This window comes from Megalops cyprinoides, chromosome 13, assembly GCF_013368585.1.
Source record: "Megalops cyprinoides isolate fMegCyp1 chromosome 13, fMegCyp1.pri, whole genome shotgun sequence".
Lineage (NCBI taxonomy): Eukaryota > Metazoa > Chordata > Actinopteri > Elopiformes > Megalopidae > Megalops > Megalops cyprinoides.
This window is the reverse complement of record NC_050595.1, coordinates 10,663,073-10,684,793: the sequence shown is the minus strand read 5'-3', so window position 1 is coordinate 10,684,793 and position 21,721 is coordinate 10,663,073. Positions and strand designations below refer to the sequence as shown.

Here is a 21,721-nt window from a genome sequence, read left to right as displayed (position 1 = left end):
TGGCTATATCTTTAGAACAAGGTTCATTCTCACTTTTTTATTTATAGGGAGAAAAATACTTCCATCCTTCTTGCTAATTCACTATCTTGATATGATTTATTGTCAACTGTAGCGATATTAGTGTGCTGATACTGGTAAGAAATTGGCCAGCTCGCTAGCTTGCACATTAATCCCACTACCAAAAGTCATTAGTGACTGCTGTTTGCCGCCAAGAGCATCCACGAGAGGGTATCCACACAGACACAAAATATTTCTAAAGAAACAGGCAACTTCTCATGAAATATTGTCCCCCCACGCACACATTTCAGTCTTCAAAGCAGCTGGGTTTCATGGGAAATTAGCCATTGCAGCAATAAAAATAATCCTTGAAAGTTGTACGTTTATCCTTGGAGCTTCACCGAAAAATGCTGGAAAATGATAAATCGGATCTGAGTGGGAGCACTGTGTTTTGGTTCTCTTCGCAGGCAGCAGGCCCTGTTCCACGTCCTGGCGGCCTACTCCGTCTATAACACGGTGTGTATGCATCCGACGCATAATTATGTAACGCTGGACACTGCGTTTTAGATCCGCAGGGCACCGCGGGGTTGGCACACCACCCTCTAGCAGCCTCAGGTTTTTTTTTGGACAATCCTGTCTTTGCTCATTCATGTATGGACTCAGATCAGCTCGGATGTGCTGCCAGGGAAGAGAGCACCACATAGCTTTGGCTCAAACTGGTCTTGGGTTTTCTGCAACTGTCCCACTCTAAGGGGGACTTTTCTGGGCTGACTGCAGTTGAGGTCCAACAGCAGTTGTTATTGGTTGCAGTTTGGCATAGATCCAGGTAGACAAGCATGCCCTAACACTTTGTTTTTTATTTGATGGTGGCTTTATTTTACTGTTTCCTCTGTATCACTTCAGAATAAGGTGAAGAAAAACTAACTGTGCCTCGGTCTGTCTGATTGTGTGAGATTGTGTGACTGTGTGTCTGCATGTGTGTGTGCTCTTACGTGAGATTTTGTGTGTGTGTGTGTGTGTGTGTGTGTGTCTGGGGTTGTGTGAGGGGGAGTGTATGAATGTGCATGTATGTGACATTGTGTATGTGTGCGTGCACTTCCGTGAGTCTATGTGCATGTGCTTCTGTGAGATTTGTGTGTGTATGTGAGTGTGTGAGATTAACTATGTATACATATATATATATATATATATATATATACAGTATGTGTATATCTTTGGCTAGGTCAGGTTGTCAATAACACAGTGTGAATGGAAGGCTCTAACATGCGTCCCTCACTCTGACTCTGTGCCCCTCCCTCTGACTCTGACCCATGTGCCCTTCCCCAGGAGGTGAGCTACTGCCAGGGCATGAGCCAGATGGCCGCCATCCTGCTGATGTTCATGAACGAGGAGGACGCCTTCTGGGCCCTGTCCCAGCTGCTGACCAATCAGAGACATGCCATGCATGGTGAGACAGCATGACCCTCTAACAAAACCAGCAGGAAGCCTGTCTCTCATGGTCTGAATTTCTCATGAGCTGAAGCAACAATTATCCGCATTACAATCTGAAGGCTGGGGTTAGAAATTAGGTGCCAAAGCAGGGGTTAGTAATTCAGTGCCAGGGCTGGGGTTGGTAATTCAGTGCCAGGGCTGGGGTTGGTAATTCAGTGCCAGGGCTGGGGTTAGTAATTAGGTGCCAGAGCTGGGGTTGGTAATTCAGCGCCAGGGCTGGGGTGAGTAATTCAGTGCCAGGCCTGGGGTTGGTAATTCAGCGCCAGGGCTGGGGTGAGTAATTCAGTGCCAGGCCTGGGGTTGGTAATTCAGTGCCGGGGCTGGGGTTGGTAATTCAGTGCGGGGCTGCGGTTGGTAATTCAGTGCCAGGACTAGGGTTGGAAATTAGATGCCAGGGCTGTGGTTGGTATTTCAGCACCAAGGCTGGAGGTAATTGGTGAAAAACCTTCTAGAAGAGCTGAATGAGACAAAAGGAATAGACCCTTGATTGCAACCAGTACCCAGCAGCAATGTAAAATAACAACAAGAACTCTTATGGCCATTCAGCCCATCTCAGCTCATTCCACCCTGTGCTGCTCATAACTATTCCCTTCAGAAATGCCTGTAATCGTAAGCATTAAAATGGTAGGTCAGGTTGGTCACTGTGGAGAAGTGCTTTCTCAGTTTCCCTGTTGCAGCCATAATTACAGTCCACCTTTCCTCCAAAGGGTTCTTCATTCCCGGGTTTCCCAAACTGCAGCGGTTCCAGGCTCACCATGACCAGATCCTCTCCAAACTGATGCCCAAACTGAAGAAGCATTTGGTGAGAATTTCTGTGCATTTGCTGTGAGGTTTTTTGTTTTGTTTTTTGAAAGGCATTAAGAGAGGCAGTTCTGTTGGAGGAAGGAGGAATGTGAACTCTGTAATGTGTTGGTCGTGTGCCTCGGGGGCGGTTTCTCATCAACTCTCTCTCCCTCTGACTTCAGGACAAGGAGCAGATGTCCACTGGGATCTATTCAACCAAGTGGTTTCTGCAGTGTTTCATCGATAGGGTGAGAAACCTGGAGAACTGACTGCTGTACATGTCTGTGCATATATATGTGTGTGTCTGTGAGTATTTGTGGCTTTGTGAATGTGTGTTATTGTTTAAGTGTTTCTTTAAGTGTGTATTTGGTATCGGGGTGTGCACTTGCACCCATGCTTGGGTGTTTGTATGAATGAATGTTTGTGTGTATGTATGTTAATTTGTGTGTGTGTGTGTGTGTGTGTGTGTGTGTGTGTGTGTGCGCGCGCATTCGTGTGTATCAAAGATTTCTACTGTCAGTGTTACTATAAGCAGTCACCCAGCAATCTCTCAGTTGATCACTTTTAACCCTTCCTGCTTTGGTAAAGAAGACTTGACACTTGCTCACACTTGGTGTGGCAGGATTTTCTCTGTGTGTTTGTATAGCATCTTTATCGACAGGAGGCCTGGTCTGTAGATACTGGTTTAGCTGTGTGTAGGAGAGCAATGGATAGTGTAACAGTAGGGATCAGGACTTTTCTTAGTGCGAAGTGAGGGCATGAATGGCTGTTTTTGATGGCACTGTTGTAATGGTGAGTGAAGAATTGGACATGCGTTATGTTATCAGGCGAGGATGTTTATGCTCTTATTTACAGCATTTTTAAACCTGGTTTGAAAAAACAGAACAGGATATAAAGACTTCACTGATACTGTTATGATATATATAAAGGCTCTGATGTGGAAATATCTGTCTAAGTGTTGCAATATCCACTCTGCACCTGCCCCTGTGTTGCCATTTTCTCATCCGAAATGGTAAACTTCTGCCCTTTTCTAAGCTGGAACATGACTTCCCATCTACAGGATTAAAGCATCAATTTAATCAAGATTAATTAAAATAACCAGAAACCTGATTGTCCAAAATAACCAGAAACCTCATTGTCTAAAAGAGGCGTTGCCCTTCATAATGCCTCCCCCCCTTCATAATCCTACCTGTTTAGTTAAAAACAGGTATTATGTCTCGCTGTTAGAGCCTTATGAGACATTAAAAAGTATTAAACACTGTGTATTTACCAGTCTGTCTGTGCTATCTTTTCAAATGCATGTTTTGTTCTGTTGAACAAAGCATGCATTTAAAATGAGACTTTTGATATTTTATTATTAATTGTTATGATCCAAATGTACTTGTTAGAAGCGTGAAGATGCAGTTTTGATCATGATAAGTATGCAGGAGGAATCTGTCAATGGGAAGGCAAGCAGTGAGTTGTGTTGAAGGTGTGCTGGTGTGTTGTAGATGTCTATATACTGTATATGATTATGTTGACTGATTTTATATTCTTGTGTGCACAATCACTGACCTGTATTCTGTCAGGCAAGTTTGTGTTATAAAAGAATACTTTACAACAAGGCAACACCCTTGACTTTGATTAGATCTCTTGGGTAAAAAATACATATTTGCAGTCTTTCATGATAATTCTGGAGGATCCAGCTGTTGCATTGGAATCATCCTGGAATTTATGCTGTTTGGGCTCACTTTCCCTCTGAGTTCAGGGACCTTGTTGGCAGAGAGGACAGAAGAAGCCTGCCCTGAATGAAGAGAGTTTTTATCGGTTCTTAGAATTTCCCTCCCCTGTGTATTGACAGATGAGTGATTGTGAAATGAGTTCTAGAAGTGCTTGTTCTTTTTCGCAGACGCCCTTCACCCTGACCTTGCGTTTGTGGGACATCTATATCCTGGAAGGAGAGAAGATCCTCACTGCCATGGCCTACACCATCCTCAGACTGCACAAAAGTAAGGCTGTTTCCGTCTCAATTTCAGAAGCAACACTGAACCGCAGTACAACTGCTCCTTACACTTTATAGTGTGGTTGGTATTCAAATGAATTGCACTAAACCACAGCCCCTCTCAATTCTTCATTTATTTGTTGTAACCACTAAGCTTTTGCATTTCCCCTCTCCAGTGAGCCTGAAGTGAATTTGAGGAACAGCACAAACACGTGTATAATTGTTACAGTTGTGGATAGAATTACGTTTTAACAAAACCAGCCCAAATACTTGTGTAATATCAACATGCAAACCACAGTTAGGAAAATGCTCTTTTTGCATTTTGACATTTTTACATTACATTACTGGCATTTAGCAGACCACTTACAAAAGTTGCAATTTTTTCACGTTACCCATTTATAGAGCTGGATATTTACTGAGGTAATTCTGGGTGAAGTACCTTGCCCAAGAGTACAACAGCAGTGGAATTGAACTGGCATCCTTTCGGTTACGAGTCCTGCTCCTTACCGCTATGCACACTGCCGCCCACACGTTTCCCTGCAGAGCGATTGGTTAAAATGTGCCTGGAGGACTTGCGGGAGTTCCTGCAGGAGAAGATCGCACGGTCCCTCACCTGGAATGACGACGTGGTCATCGAGCAGCTGCAGGCGTCCATGTCCGAGCTGCGCAAGATGAAGCTGGACCTCCCACCTCCAGGTAGCCTTTCTTTGCGGGGACCGTTTTCAGGGGCCCTTTCCAGGTCAACCCGTGGGTTCACGCATGCAGTCCGTGTGGATAGGGGCTCATGAGGCTAACCGTCAGACATTACATTACATGCGTTAGGCAGACACTCTTAGGCAAAACATAAGTGTATCCATTCAAGTTCAATGAGCAACAGTGTCAGACCAGGCTAACAACACTGCCAGACCATCCCTCTGAGTTGTGTTTCGTTCACAGCGAAGTCGGACGAACTGCCGAAGAAGCCGCTGGGCCTGGAGCGGCCAGTGCTGCTGACGCTGGTGAAGCCGCCCCAGACGGCGCATTCCCAGGCGGCGACGGGCCACCGCATCATCCAGGAGCAGGAGGCCATCCAGCTCGACGAGAACCCGTCCCCGAACGGCGGGCGGGACGTTGACTCTCCCCGCGGGGATGGCGGCGGCTCCCCCGCGGCCTCACCCGACCTGGTGCTGATACACAGCCACGACGCACAGACCCCGCGGGGGGTGCAGCCCGGGATCCCGACGCCCCCTGCCTCCGACCCCCTCGCCACAACAACGGGGCAGGAGGACGGGGCCGAACTGCAGGGAGGGCGTGAGGACTGCCCTCTCCCACGTGGAGGTGCTGAGGCCGACACCCCGGAAGATGGGACAGGGGCAGAACCGCTGAGCCTTCCAGATCTGGCCCCGCCTCCACCTCCCAGCATGGAGGAGCCTGCTGAAAAGCGTCCCGGCGAGTCCTCTCCCTGCACTTCTGAGCTCTTACCTCAGGGGGGCGCTCCCGTCCCCCAGCACCTACCACAGCCTTTGGACCTCATCCTGGAGGATCCCTCCACCCTCAGCATCCCGCAGATGCCTAGCAAATTCCCAATGACTCTGTCAGTACCCCTGCCGTGCGGGGAGAGGCGGCCCTCCAACATCTCCCAGTACGACAACCTGTCAGAGGGAGAGGGGGAGGATGACCCCTGTCTGCACCAGTTGCGGGCGATAGCCGACGCCCTGCCCCAAAGCCACTCCCCGGATACAGAGCAGCAGGATGCTCCCAGCCTTCCAGAACCTCCCGCAGCAGAGCTCCCCCCACCTCCCTCTCCCCCATCACCTCCCGCGGCCTTCCTTAAACCAAAGCTGATACCCCTGACCCAGGAGCTGGAGCAGGAGAGTCCTGATTTGGCGGCAGCCGAGGTGGTCCCGCCCCCGTCTCCGCCCTACGGCGCTGAAGCACCGCCCCCTTTCCAGCCACCATGTGAACCAGCTGACCAGGAGCACCAGGGCGACCAGCAGCCACTTGTTGAAAGCCACACGGACACTGGTGACCTTTGTTTTCAGGAGGAGGGAGAAGGACGGGGCCACCAGGACCTTTTACACCACCCCCAACCCTTGGACTCCCCAGGACATGACACAGGGGTGCCTACAGTTCACCACGATCCATATTTTTACCAATCACACCAGCCCAGCCAACAACTGCCCAAATCGGTGACATTTTAGGATATGGCCTTGGTGACTGTGCCCTAGCTCTTATTTCTTAAACCTGTCACAGCATTTAAGAGCCAAGAACGTACGAACGCTTAACACCATGTATTCCTGTGCGCCGTCCGGTTCCTCTGCAGATGGTAACACCGCGCCTTGACCGGCCTCAGTGCTTCACCGCATCTCGTCCTCAAGGAGCCCAAGGCCACAAAATCTCTTCCAGAGATAATCACCCGCAGAGATTCAACATGCCGAACTGGCAGGAAGTGTGAAGGACAGCCGCCAATAGGGGGCGACAAACGTCAACAGCCACAGCAGGCAGGCACCCTGGTGCACTGAGACATTACATCATGACAGAGCAGTAAAGCCGGTCTGAGCGGGGCCTTTACAAAATACTTCATTTTCTGATGCAAACTTTACTATACTGAACAATTTTGAGGCCTCACCGAGGGTCCGGTCAGAAAACAAAGTGTTTTGACAGACATGTACAGTTTTCTTAAACACCTTTTCTAATTACCATTTCATAGATTTATAGATATTGAAATACTTATGATAGCTTTAGTATCTTTAGGCTAAACTAGTGCCATGTTCCACAAATAGTCATTAGAGGCAGGAAATGTGTGTGGTCACAATTCTTACTAGAAATAATATTTTCTGTGTTTTTTTTCCTTTTCTAAGAACAGATTGTGTCTTAATTTATACAGCAGCATTAAATTATTGTAAGAAAATCCCACCTTATAATAGGAAGCATCAGCCAAGATTACTTGTCAGTAACAGTACATACAAAATCAGTGTCCAGTAATGTGTGTTTTTTAGTTGTTGGGTAGACTACCACATTCACTGTTTAAGTGAGCTGGCTCACTGCTTATGCCATAACACTCTCATTATTGACCCCAGTATCAACCCTTGCCTGCATACAAATTTCTTTTTTAATGTCTTGTTAATTCTACAGGCAAGTCAGTTGTGTTTGGGGGGATGTGATTCTGGGTTTTAATCTTTTTTTTGTGATTGACTTCAGTCACAGATCTGATTTTCAGTTGCCTCCTGTTAGGATGTCAGAGGGAAAGAAGCTTCAGGTTGTTTCTGCTTTCCTGCAATGTCTGTGAAACTCTGAAAACATTCTGCAGTGTTGCACGTTAATAATGTCAGTAGTTTAATAGTTCAATGGCAAAAATGCAGCAATAATGTAGATATTCCATACAGACTGAAGAAAACCGTGCGATATAATCGTGAACACAGAAGCTATAATCTGCCTGCATTTCAGCAAGATCAATAGAAGAAAATTTTGAAATAGTGCATGAACTGTAAATGCACAAAACTCCACCAAAAAAGAAAATATTCTCAAAAGTATATAAAATTAGTTACTAGCTGTTGTGTAATAGATTTTTTTTACAAATGAACCCTTGATAATCTCCTAAAGGGAGGGGCATACAATGATTATGACATCCTTTTTGTGCCATTTATAACTCAACATCACCACCTGGTGGCAAGACTGTATTTTGCGTTTTGTAAATTGTCTTCTCCCGTTGATCATGACATTGAAGGTGGGATTTCAGCTCAGACACTGCCTTTTGAGAAAAATGAAGTATCATGTTTTGTAATCCAGAGTATGTTGTTTTCAGATGAAAACGTGTCTTAAGTGATAATGTTCAAGCACAGGCTAAATTAGAAATATACAAGAGCAGAAGCAGACAGCAGTCAGTACGCACACTAGCTCAGGAAAAATAAACAGCTTTTGTTTTATGAGGAGTTGATTATATAAAAAGCGCTATATGATCTGAAAAAGAGACAGAGGAAATGGAAGAGTATTACTTCCACATCTATCAAATGTACATTACATTTGCTTTATTACAAGCATCACAAATACTTCATTGTGTTACATGCAGTATGTTTTTTTTTCCCCCTTTTGTTCTGGTGTTCTGCACTTTTTAGTATGAAATGTAACAGCCTGAGAACATCCAGCTTCTGTGTTGTCTATTTAAGTGTTGATGTACATTCCTTTTTTAAGGAGTCAGAAGGGCTCCAACCAAAATTGGTTTTGGTTTTATTAAGATCAGTTTCATGTAAATACTGTCAAGCATTTGTGAAGTTGTTAACAATGTTTTCAAAAAAAGAACATGGTTTTTAACTTCAATATTGAGCGTCATGTCTTTCTTCAGAGGTTAATGGAAGTACAGTGTTAGTGATTAATGGCATTTATACAGTACTTTTTATCAAAGTGTCCTTGCTTTGGCATTAAACAGTCAGGCCGATGTGCTTCCCTGGCGATGTTCACATGTCAAGCCTGAGATATTACAGGAATCGGAGTGCCTGAAAACACCACATAAAATCATAGCAATCACATGTGCCGAAGTGCTGTATTTCATTAAGACATGATATGAAGGCCACAACAAAAGCCATATTAACACTTCCAGACATTTGAGGGGCCATCTATTTTCATGACATCCCTTAAATCCTGTTTATCTGTCATGTAAATGAGGCACACCGAATCATCTCAGAAACAGGGAACAGTCGTATTGGTTTCTCAGCCACTGCTTGCAAAGCATGTTTCCCTGTTCTGGAAAGAGAAGTGAGCGCATACTTGAGGTGTGACTCTGTGTGAAGTCTGTGTTTTTTAAGATCTTAATACGAGCCCTCAAAACATGTTTAGGTAGCTGTATTGGACCCATTTTATGTGGAAGTTATTACTTTGTAAGAGGTCAGCTGAAATGGACAGTGACCCCTTCAGCATTACTTCTTTCTCATTCCCCAGGAGGGATAGTGAGATTAGTTTGAGCCTCTTCTCTCTATTTGAACATGCAATACATTCTGGGTTCTGACTTCAGTTACCACAGAGTTGGTCACAGAGCCGCAGGTTCCATTTTCATATTCAAATTCCATTTATTGCTTATAATAAAGGTCTTTGGTGTGGATTTCCTCCAATAAAAGTGAGAACAACACATGCATCTATGCAATTTTGAATTATTAAACAAACCTCGGAACGAACAACATATATACACTGCAGAAAAATATATTTAAAAAAACCCATTGTGATTGAATAATGTTTATATGTCTGTTCATCACATCCTCACTCTCAGAAACCCCCACTGTCCCTGTTGATATAAGGCACAGAGAAGCTGTACTCAAACGAACTGACACAATCTCCTCTGAAGGTCATGGTTTGTTTATTTCAGTTTGTCTCGGTACACTCCTTAAACAACCTCAAATGTTCACCCTACTCTCCAAGCAAACTGCACTGAAGTATGAATGTATTTTACACTGTACTTGCAAGCACCTAACTGCCAATAGATTCCCAGCACGCTTTAAATTCATGCCACTTCTTGCTCATTGTCAGGTGTCACAAGAAATAAGGAACCGGTGACAGCCAATGACACATCAGCATTCTATAACTTAATGGGCAGGCAAGAAACAGGTGGTTCAGTAAGTGGTACCTTGTAGAAGCACTGAAGAGAAAGACAGAGCAACAAAAAAATGGCATAAGCAGATCTGCCATACCCAGCGCAGACAGCATGTGGAGACACCACCCAGAACAGCCATGCCCCCACAACCTGCACAAGACAGAAACACTACTGCAAGCCCCACTGCTAACTGCCACAATTAAAATACACTTGAGGTAAGTAAACTACACCAGCTAAGACTCTCCTCTAATCTCCCTGTCAATCATTCTATCTTTGTAGCAAGAATCGCTATTCTCTGTACAGTGTCACATATTTATTTTGTTGATTGATACGCGAGTATTATTGATGGTGATTAAAATGTGACGTAAACACAAAATGCCTGCAAAGAAATTTTTAGCGATGCTCTGTTATGACTACTTATTTACTAATATGCCTACTCACAAATGATTCTTTTACATTACATTATTTTCATTTAGCAGACACTCTTAACCAAAGCTACTTACATACTTACATAGGCTACAATTTTACATGTTTTCCATTTATACAGCTTAATATTTACTGAGGCAATTAGGTTAAGCACCTTGCCCAAAGGAACAACAGCAGTGGCCCAGCAGGAAATCGAACTAGCAACCTCTCAATTATGAGCCCTACTTATCACTACACCACACTTGTGCTTTTTATGTGATTTTTTTTGTTTTGTAAGATATTTTAAAGACTTCCTCCTATTCTTATTGTCTTCCTCTTTTGTATTTCAGTGTGTTGCATTTCATTTGCATTTCAGTTTGTGCGGAACCCCTCAGGGGAAACCACCACTTCTTTCGATTTGGGCTGTCCATGGTGGTTGCTCGTCAGAGTGCTCCTGAGCCAGCACACAAACCAAATCCAAGCCGGAATCAAACATAAGTTTCACTGAGGTTTTACTTCGGTGCATCACAACAACCTTAACAGAGCTTTTCAGAACCAGCCGCTGAACAACACTATCTCACTCTCTTGAGCTCTTCCATCTCTCTGTACACTCTTCCAAGCCCAGCCAGCCTCAAGCTAACAAGGCAAAACAAAAACACACAAAAAAGCCTGTAACTAATTAACTAATTAACTAACTGTTACTAATGCTGGCCGCTGTGCCTTCCAGATTTGCCACAGATAATGATTGGAATGGCAGCAGAGTCTGCACATTAAAACATTTTTTTGCAGTTTCTGATTTTAGTTCCATGGTTGAATGCCTTTCAAATGACAGACATAAACAGAACAAACTGCATGCCCTATCCCTTGTTTTTATCTTGATGCTGATACTCCTACATACGCTCATCACCATCACTGCAAGGTTCCTGCCTGCCTCTGCTCTGCTTGTACCACTGCTTTTTACGTCTTTATCAAAACTGTCAGGCCTTCATTCAAAATAAAAACATTCTCAGTTTAGCCCTCTGGCTAAATACACATGTAAATAATAAAAAATATATAGGTATGTAATGTAATATATTAAAATATTATTTATGCACTGCATATTTTATTCTATTGAAAATATACAGGGCCTATGATTAATATACTATGATCCCTGACGTTTTTTCACATGTACACAAGCAGCCAATTTTGGCCTGCATTGTTTCCAAGTCAAATAAAATGTAATTCAAACCACATTGCTGTACTGTAAGTAGAAGGGCCTACATCATCAGCTTAAGTCACCCTCAGAAGTGGCTTCCTTATTTCTGCTGGTCTCAACTACACTCTCTGAATTCCAGTGCACTTTAGTAATCATTTATCATCATTTTTGCATCTGACAAAACACAGGTCACACTATACGCTCATATTAGGCTTTGTGTGTATCTTATTAGTTACTGAGAAGGCCGTGACATTTTTCCTTATTGCGAACCAAGATTGCTGAGCTCATCCTACCATGAGCTGCAATGATTGGGCCTTTAATTAAACGCTGATGTGGTTTTGCTGTGCTCTGCTGTAAAATGACCCCTCGGCCAGAAAGTGTGCGTAGCTCTTCAGGCGATTCAGCCCGAGCTTTTTATAGACACCTTGTTAGGCTTACTTGGTCCGATCGGAACGGAAGATTTCCTGTCATGTCTGGAGATTCCATCTGGATCTTGCTCGCAATCCTCCATGCAATTATCCATCCTCAAATCTATATATCCATACTTCCACTTTGCTGGATGTTACTACAGACTACTGATTGTTTTGGAAATCTTACATATTTTGAATATGCGATATTTCTCTTTCTAGTATGCACAGGGATTAAAAGGCTTAAAATGCCATTTCATAAATCCCAATGCAAAGCTGCAATTAATCGCCCACCTCAGACTTTCAGCATAAGAGAAACAAGCGGAATGCCCAACATTAATCCCATTAATGGAGCAATAAAACACACTCTCTCACACACACAACAAAATCGCTTTGTGTGCAAGAGGTTTGAAAAAATACTATTTTCACCAACGCTCAGCTTGAAAATGAAAATGACCTATCTGACTGCATTTGATGACATTTACATGAGGGCTTTATGGAAGTTTCACACAGTGACAGCGCTTCCTGTTAAATGCAATACTGCTGACCGCAGTCTTTATGTGGTCAGCCAGAAAGTGCACTGCCAAAAAATCTAGTTTGGCATTATGGTTACTTGCATGGTACTTCCTGCTGAACAGTATTAACCGTGGTCTTCAAGTGGTCAGACCAGGAAAAAAAAAGGAAAATGCCCTGGTACACACATTGTGGCGATGTTTTGGAGTCTAACCATCTTTACACTGGTAAACCCAGCGTGACGCTACAGCGGTTTCATCATTGCGAGTACTGAAACACATTGGGTATAAACGTGCACTATGAGTCACAATTGCTTCCATCTGCTTACATGATACAGCCTTTGCAGCTGTAGTACAGATAGTTTCCATATGGCCATACAGATTCGCATTACTTGGAGAAAAAAAACATTATGGCAAAAACATGCCTTTGCATGTCTTGTATATTCTTGTGATTTAGTAACTTTACGTTTAATAGAAAGCTACGCGAAGCAGAATGGCAGCAATTACAGTCTTAGAACTGATCTGGAGCCCAAACACGCGACCAAGGGGCTAGATGACAAATTTTGTCAAACTCCATTCTAGGCACAACAACACGAACCAAGTTAAAAGCGGGTCATTGCGGTTTATATGCAATACCAGAAGATGTTGTCATCAAACAACACATTCCGGCGAAAAATGAACGGACGAAAGTCTGTCTGCATGTACGCACTTTACCTGTCCGCAGCATCATGCGCATCAGCCGTCCCCAGCGTGCTTCTGCTGCCCGGCTAATATGGCATTTAAAAACAAAACTTATTTCATGTTTATGCCATCAGTTGATGTATTACACAGTTATGCCCCAAAGACAACCCTCACACAATCATTCTCATTCATAGGTAAATGTCGGTCAAAAATAAACTCCGCCCAGCGGGGCACTAATATCTTCAAAGTCTTGCACTTTTTGAGTCCCCGCTTATAATTGCCCGGATCTTTCGACCACGCCTCAGGTCTCTGTTTTAAGAAATTGCTTTCACACTTCTGTTTGGTGGTGATGGGATATGTCGGAGCAGCTATCCGTGAGCTTGGTAGATCCTGACATTTCAGAGTGGATCAAACCAGAAATGGTTTCGCCTGTCACAGTGGTAAGTAGCTGGTACCGCTTTGATATTTACTCATGCAGTAAATTCAATGCAGCCAGCGGAGCGAAGCATCGTAAGAGCTTAACTCTGGTTACACCACGTCCCGTTGATTCCGTTTTGAGATGACATTTGTTTCCATTTGATTTCTGTTGTTTAATTATTTTAACCGTGAAAAACTTCGCGCAAGCAGTCAGTGGTAACCTTATGCAATCGTTCAGAAAAATATGCGAATGAGCACTTATTTTCCATCGTTTTAACATAATATTCTGAAGATCAGTGTTTTTCCGAAGATCACTGTGATTTGCTCCTGCAAATCACACTGATCATATTACCGTTATCCCCATGGTGTCAGGCATGTGAACTGTCACCAGCTATAAGCGACATAACTGTTCCCAACTGAGGATACAATCCAAGTTGCTGCAGAAGTCCTTAAGTAAACTAGCAGCTAGCAACAGAACTACTTACTACTAACTACTACTGGTTCTGTAATTCAAAATTGAAAGCGCTTAGTGTTTTTTGCGTTTGTTTTCTAGAACTCTACATTGGGCTTATCATTAACGCTGTTTCTAGAAGTCCTTTTAACTAATGGACAATGTGGCATTACGATGTTTTTGTCTTTTTCGCTGAACCCGCTGGTTACGCACGCGCGCTCTGCGCCCTAATCAGCTGTAGACATGCACGAGCCTTCACTACCTGCTGTTCCCAGATGTTTTCCGTGCGCGTTTTTGCCCCTTTTTAATGGCCTGTTAAAGTACGGTCATTAATACAGCATAAATAGCTCAATATGGAGTAACGAGTAAGTAAATTGCTCTCAGGTCACTCATTGCAGAGGACTTCTAATTCATGTAATAATACTTTCATGACAAAGTTAATTTACATGATTAAGATGTTATTAATAAGAGCATCGATAGTCGATAGAATTGTGGTGATTTATCTGCAGCGTTTTAAAGCTTAAATGCAGAATGTGTGGAGGAAAGAGGCTGCTTTGAAGACATCATTTACTGCAATTGAGAAAAGTTCTAATTTTAAACAATCTAATTGAAGGTAACCCTACAGTAAAATGAAATTCCGTAGCTTTCTGTCATTCATGTCAGTGTTTGGTTGAATACTCTAATCTGAAGTTTGTCATTCAATGAGAGGGACATGTTCAGTTCAGGTCTAAGCCTCATTCACATTTATTCATGTCTAAACCAGCTCTGAAACCATTAAAGCTCTTCAACCTAACTGACTGATACTTTGCCAGAGAGCATAGCTGAAGCAGGGAAAGTCTCTGTAAACAGCACAGCATGTCCGTGTGTATGAAATGCTTTAAGATAATATCGGTGGTTAGGTACTTAACCACATGGCATGAACCATGGGTGAGGTGTACCTGACGCTGGTTGGGGTACAAAAATAGCTTTTCTACAGATTCAGACATTTATTTGCCCTCTTATGGAAACATTGCATGCACTGTTTTCTGTCTTGACTGGGCACAGAGGAGATTATATTCAAAATATATATTATATTTGCGCATATTTGACTGTTAGACCAGAGAAGTATAAGGGAGTGTAGAATAGTTTATTTGATAACCAAATAACAGCTCTATATAGAAGCACAGTTCAAAACCATACTCCAAACACACAGTACAACTGTTCAGCACACGGACGCTGTACAGGAGATGTAGTTTGTATAATCATATGTTCTGCAGTATCATTTTCCATCATGGGCAGTTTTTGTCATATGCAGGGAATACCTCCCACCCCATCCCGACACAGTTCCAAAGGCGAAGAGTTCATGCATATACTGACAGAACTGAGCTGAGAAACAGAACAGATCATTTCAGGATATTACACTATGAACAGTTTTGAAACCCGTTTGTAACTACATTTTGCATAATGCTGTAATTTTTTTTTTTACATATTGTGCATAATGAGGTTATGCTAACCAACAAGGGTTTGAAAATTATTTCGCAGCCAGCATAAGTTGGGCAAGGGTATGTCACAATGGTGAGTTCTGCTTGGAAGAAAACCTGCCAATGGAGGTTGTGCACTTTATGCCTTCCATTTAAACCCCCTGTAATAACTGTAGTATTCCAAAAGGGCATTCTAATGCATACTATAGCATAGTAGATGTGAAGTGAGAAGACCTCTTATAAGCGTGTTATAAGTTATAAGCATGCAGATTGTCCCAACAGAGCCGCCAGGACTGAACCGGAGCTGCAAACTCGCAGTGGTGCTCCCTCTACTGGCCAGGGGAATAACTGATAAACAGCCCACTGATCACAGAACCTGCACAGATTCCACTGACTACACTGAACGTAGAGACCCAAATTCAGCAAAATATGAAACAGAGGGAAAAGGAGTGTACTGCAACCTGCAAGAACTATAGATTTATTCTGAAAGATTTTTTTTTTTAATTATTTGATTAAAAACCACGCCACCGTGTTAGCATGCCTTACCATGATGGCCTCTGCACCAGCACAGTAAGTGCTGGAGTGCAGAACATGCAATCGCTCAAAATGCTTCACAGTAAATGGCTGTTTTCACGCTACGAACCCCACAGCACATGAGGATAGGCATGACTAGCATTTTCTGGGCTGTAGGGCTCAACCTGCGTTCAGAGCAAGCAACTCAAGAGCCCACGAAAGATCAAAATTTATCTATCTGGGTGAACAATATAATTAAGCTAATTTGAGAGGAAACCTGATTGCAACAGGTGTGCATATTTTGCAGTGTTGTCAGGTGTTAATGGATGAGGCAGATGAAACAGCAGAGGAAATATTAGGCACAGTTGTATGGTGTAGAACAAGGCCTCTGTGCTGATTTGGGCTTGAGTTTCTTTGCGTGAGTCTGGAGTACATTGGGTATTGAGGAGAATGTGGGACCTTGAGGACCTCTGCGCTGTCTGTGAGCTCATTCTCTGCGCTGTGACGGAGTCCGAGCTGTGCCCTGGCGTGTGTTTCGCATTCTGAGTCTCTGAGATCTGCTCTGTCTTCCTCCCCTGCGCAAACTGCCAAGAGGGCGCAGATATCAAATATGGATTGAGGTCGCAGAGAGAGTTAATTCAGCTGGAAGCACACGGAGAGCTGCAGGTGCACTTTGAAAGGGATATCGAGGTGTGCGTGCGTGTGTGTGTGTGTGTGTGTGTGTGTGTGTGCGCGTGTGTGTATACGCGTGTGTGTGTGTATGAATGTGTATGCGTGTGTGTGCGTGCGTGTGTGTGTGTGTGTGTGTGTGTGTGTGTGTGTGTGGGGGGGGGGGGGGGTTATAAAATGTACATTGCTTTCAATAATGGAACTGCAGTGAAAACTGGAGGGGGGAGTCTAGCTGTGCCTCACCCCCAGAGAGGTGCAGATTCAGCAGGTCCTTGTACCAGGAGCAGGTGGCAGAGGCTGAAGACATTAATGCTGCTCATCTGGAGACAGGATAACCTCTCACCCCCCTTAGCAGTGCTACAATGTAGGAGATTTCCCATCGCAGCCTAACAGAATGCAATATTGCATTTGCCCCGGTATTAACAGAACTATTTGGCATGTCAAAACCTCCAAATAATAATCTGTATGTCTACAGCCTGTGAGTATGTCTAAAGATTACAACAGCTGTTTGTTTGCTCATTTTCAGACAGTGGTTTCATAAGCTAAGGGCGAGCGACATCTGAAACAATGGAACCTTGCGAATTTAGCTGTGTGCAGCTTCTGTGCTACCCCTGTCACCTGTGCCACAGGTACAGCCCACCCCCCCAAGGTGTGCTGTCATTGACTGGCCAAATGGAGCCAAGGAGCCACGGGTTGCAGCGCTGAAGGAAGTGTTTCTGTGGCTCGTCACGGAGGTCAGGAGCTTGTGTGCGTAAGGCCCCGCTGCCAGGTCCCCCCCCCCCCTTCCGGGGGGGGGCACACACACGAGACAGCTGGTGGGGGCCGTGGCAGGCCTGGGTCACGTCGTCAGCACTGTGGCCCACAGCCAATGCCAATACGACCGGGCTGTGCCGAGGGCAGGGGGCAGAATTGCTGTTTCCCTCGAGAGAGGGGGGAAAAGCGAGACTATCAAACCCTGCCAATGCCCAGCGACAGCAGCCTGGCAGGACAGCGGGGTGGTTATGAAAGCAAGAGCATCCGACAGCACACAGAAAGGGGGGGGAGCGGGGAGAAGAGAGAGACATAAGCTCTGTACTTGGTATATTTTTGTCAGTATCCCCACTGTAACGTATATCATGTTCTGAGTTATTTGTCATTTCTGTTCCTTATATTGTTAATTGTCCTGGTCCAGGTTTTCACTGGGAAAAGAGTTGGTCCGGTGTAAACTGATCCTTTCCACTCTAGTTATTCTTTATTGTTTTTTCTCAGGTAGGCTCCTTTTTCTTGTGACATTAATGCTAGCCATTTGACTGTGACGACTGTCACGCCTCAGCAAGTTAACACCTGTTTTTTTACTATTTTAGTCATGCAATGCTGCTCCCCACAGTAAAAATGACCTTGTTTTATAAATCTGATAAGGTGTGTTCATATCATGTAAAAAAATAAGATATACCAGATTTCTCAGGTAGCATGCAAAAGATTGCAAACGCTTGGCTCAGAAATGACTTTGTGTGGGGGCTCCTGAGTAGCTCATTGATTTTACGTTGGGCCTGAGGGCAGGTTTATCCCTGTGGCTCAGGTTTGGTCCCAGCCGTGTTCATCAGATGACGGTGACACAGAGACCACAGCAGTGGAACAAACTGGCTTTGGCCCGCCAGAGATAGGGGTGGATATGCTGGTAAGGCCTCCTCATCTCACCATTCTCAGGCAACCTGCAGTTCTTCAGATGTTTTCTCTAATCGCGCAATCCTTCAGCCACGAATCAACGATCTGCAAGTCCGTCTAATAATGTTCCTGCTAAAATCATATTGCTGGATTCCTCTGGTTTCAAACCTCCCCGCCTGTGCAAATCCTCTATCAAACAAAGTGAAGAACACAGCACCCCAGAGAGTTCTGCGTATCTCCCTGGCATTTCTCCCACTTCTGGTTTCACTTCTTTCTGAGCTGCTCTTGAGGCCTCTCTCTCATGTCAGATTTTCGAACAGGCCTGTAGTCTGTAGCAGTGCCGTAGCCCTTTGGTCTTTTTTGTCAATTCAGCCTTCAGTCTGCTGACGGCGTAGTTTGAATGCTGTCTCAGTGATAAGGGAACTGTGTTTTCTGCAAATTCCAGCTGTTAAAAAAATAGAGCTGCATAGTCAGATAATGGGAAAAGTGTCAGAATGTTACATGTAGCCTGTTCCTTACTCAATATAGTGTGTTATTTGGAAAGTTTTGTGTGAAATATTTTTACTGGAGTATGACAGACAACAGGGTGGTTTCTTTGGGGGTGGTATACCCTTTGTCCACTGGTGGGAACAGAGTGAGCTTTGCTAGAACCTGGCTTGACCTGACTGACAGGCCTTGCTTGGTTAACCCTCAGAGCCCCCTGAGCTGTGGTACATGGTATCACACAGATTCGAGTAGAAGGAGAAATATGCCATTGCAACTTGCAAAGTAAGAGAAAAAAATGTAAATTTGTGGAGTTTTGATTTTTTTTTTGTCTCACATGTTGTATAGCTGGCTAATTTGGAAAATAAAGTCTTTATGATGAATGTAAAGTTAATGTAGCCATTGTAGCAATAGCTATCACAAGCTTATATTGTGAGGACAACGCATGATGTTTTCCATTTTCAGTAGATAAATGGCTGTCTACCCATCATGTAACACCAGCAAACATTCTGTAACATTTTGATCTTCCAAACAACTTTGACGCAGCATTGTTATGCAATTTGCTGATCCTACTCCTGGCCTGCCAGGAGATAGATGAACATCAGATGGGTTACGAGGAACAGCATTTCACAGCTGGTTCTCACTCAACTAGTGAGTTCATATTTCATACTGTGGAAATGAGCACTGTACCATGGGCCAGTGAACCTGGTTCTGGCATGAAAGGGTCAATGGGTATTAGATACTAAAAACAAAAAAAAAAAAAGACAAGGCCAGAATCAGGAACAAACCACTCAGCATGTACAAGGCCATGCTGACTCATATGAAAGCAGAGGAACAGCTGATAAAATGTCTGCATGTGCTGTCATTTCAGGTGAAGAGTGAAGGACCCAAGTTGGTGCCCTTCTTCAAGGCCACCTGTGTGTATTTTGTCCTCTGGCTTCCCACCTCCAGCCCTTCCTGGTTTAGTGCCCTAATCAAGTGCTTGCCCATTGTCTGCCTGTGGGTCTTCCTGCTGGCTCATGGAATTGGCTTCTTAGTTGCCCACTCCAGTGCCCGAAAGATCTTAGCAGGTCTGATCTTTTCAGCGCTGGGGGATGCCTTTCTGATCTGGCAGGAGCAAGGCTACTTCAGTCATGGTGAGTGCAATCTGGTTTTTGTACTTAATTCTTTGCACAATTTTTCAGAGATGGAACATATTGTAGATAATTCCGTCTGACTGACAGTAGTTGCACAGAAATAAGAGATGATTTTTTTACAGTCGCCTTATACAGAAGTATGGCCGTTAACCCAGTTTCTCTAATGGGTCACCCTGCTGCTGACATTTTCTCTAAATTGTCCACACCTAAATGTTAAATATCTGCATTTTAAAATCGCACCCTATTCTGTGTCTTTAATTTGGTGAGTGGGGAACACAATGTATGCTTTCCCATCTTAAAGTTCAGTAACCATTCTATATGATATGTGTATTTATTTATGCATTTATTCATTTTTTTTGTCAGGGCTGCTGATGTTTGCAGTCACCCATATCCTATACTCCTCAGCCTTTGGGATGAAGCCGCTCAACCCGCCAGTGGGGTCGGCTTTCGCTGCTGTGTGCGGGGTGAGCTACACCCTGCTCTACCCCTACCTGTCCGGCCCCTTCACCTACCTCGTGGGCATCTACGTCACTCTCATTGGGTTCATGGGCTGGCGGGCCACGGCGGGCGTGCGGCTGGCCGACGACCTGTGGACGTGGACGCAGATGTCGGCCTGCGTGGGGGCCGTGCTTTTCATGGTGTCCGACCTCACCATCGCCGTCAACAAGTTCTGCTTCCCCGTGCCGCACTCCCGCGCCATCATCATGGCCACCTACTACGCAGCGCAGATGCTCATCGCCCTGTCCGCCGTGGAGTGCCAGTATGCTGACGCGTCCCGGAAGAGGGGGTGAAAAGGGTGGGGTGGGAGGTCACAGGTGGCTGTGGCGTTGCCCCATCTTGATGACACTCTCAGTCTTGAGGAACATTCCTGTTATTGGCTGGTTGTTTTGTTCTGGCCAAATGGATTGGATGGAAGGTCCGTGTGGGGGGCGGGGGCAATGGTCTAAAAGGGGATTGGACAAAATTACCATAATGATCAGTGAGTCATATGAAAGGTACATCATGTGGTCTTCGGATTCTCTCCACTCCCGCCAAACCCAGTGACCCAGCCCCTCCCCCTCTCTGCCTGAGCTGAATTTGTTTATCCAGCGCTAGATTTTAACTAGTGTGCTCTTTCATTTCAGATGGAACCTGTGAGTTTCTATTTTCGCTGAAAAGAGACAATTATAATGGGGTCTGTGCTTGTTTTCCCCAAACAAGACAGCATATGTTGTACTGCATACTCACTTTGCTGCTGTGCTCCCTTATGGAATGTGTTGTTCTCAGTGGGAACCCTGCTGTTTTTTTTTCTATTTTTGAACCAGGCTAACAGAGAGACTGCCTTCTGCATGGCCTAGTTCTACTGAGAGCTGATTCTCTCTATATCTTGTGTTCCTCCAAGTCTGGCTAATCATTTGGAGAGAGACATTGTACCAGTATTGATCATTTTTCAGGGAAATTGACAAGTTCATTTTGATTTGGAGCTCATTTTCTCAAACATAAGTTTTGCTGACCTTTCAGAGTTTTAGAATCTGTGGTGTTCTCATTTCCATTGCATTTAACTGTACAGTATGATGAGGGCTTGCATTGTTCTGTGTTTTTAATCATCATCACCACTTGCCCTTTAGATTTCAGTGTTGATGCTATTGTTCAACTCTATTGAACATCCTGGGCCCATAAGCTCAACTCTAATTGCTCTGTATTGCCTTTTTGAGGTGACAGGTCTTCAGCACTGCACTGAAGGTAAGACTTCATTAGCTGGTCTTCAGGGTGGCTTGGGAAGGAGAATTAAGTGCTGTCTGCAAACATGACCATAATCTTGAGGAAAGATGCAGTTAGACATCCAATTTAGTTTATATTCACAATTTAAATAAAGACAGGGTAGTTTCACCACACTGTGGCAGGTGGACCACAAAGTTAACAGTTTTCTCTGAACTTTCCAGATAGTGATTGTATT

General features: G+C 44.3%; 2 protein-coding genes across 2 annotated transcripts in view; both read left to right on the top strand.

Moving 5' to 3' along the window:
* The window catches only part of LOC118787888 (USP6 N-terminal-like protein), a 37,295-nt gene extending 28,867 nt beyond the window's left edge, over positions 1 to 8,428 (top strand). The window contains exons 8-14 of the mRNA XM_036543636.1: positions 465 to 513; positions 1,324 to 1,444; positions 2,196 to 2,290; positions 2,454 to 2,519; positions 4,160 to 4,259; positions 4,796 to 4,948; positions 5,189 to 8,428. Coding sequence (XP_036399529.1) covers positions 465 to 513; positions 1,324 to 1,444; positions 2,196 to 2,290; positions 2,454 to 2,519; positions 4,160 to 4,259; positions 4,796 to 4,948; positions 5,189 to 6,432 — 1,828 coding nt within the window. The 3' untranslated portion in view covers positions 6,433 to 8,428. The remainder of the gene's footprint in view (positions 1 to 464; positions 514 to 1,323; positions 1,445 to 2,195; positions 2,291 to 2,453; positions 2,520 to 4,159; positions 4,260 to 4,795; positions 4,949 to 5,188) is intronic.
* A 4,870-nt stretch (positions 8,429 to 13,298) lies between these two features.
* LOC118788280 (lysoplasmalogenase-like protein TMEM86A) lies at positions 13,299 to 20,576 on the top strand. Its single transcript, XM_036544237.1, has 3 exons — positions 13,299 to 13,452; positions 19,521 to 19,785; positions 20,149 to 20,576. The coding sequence occupies exons 1-3, from the start codon at positions 13,369 to 13,371 to the stop codon at positions 20,574 to 20,576; spliced, it is 777 nt and encodes a 258-aa protein (XP_036400130.1). The 5' UTR covers positions 13,299 to 13,368.
* Positions 20,577 to 21,721: the final 1,145 nt, after the last annotated feature.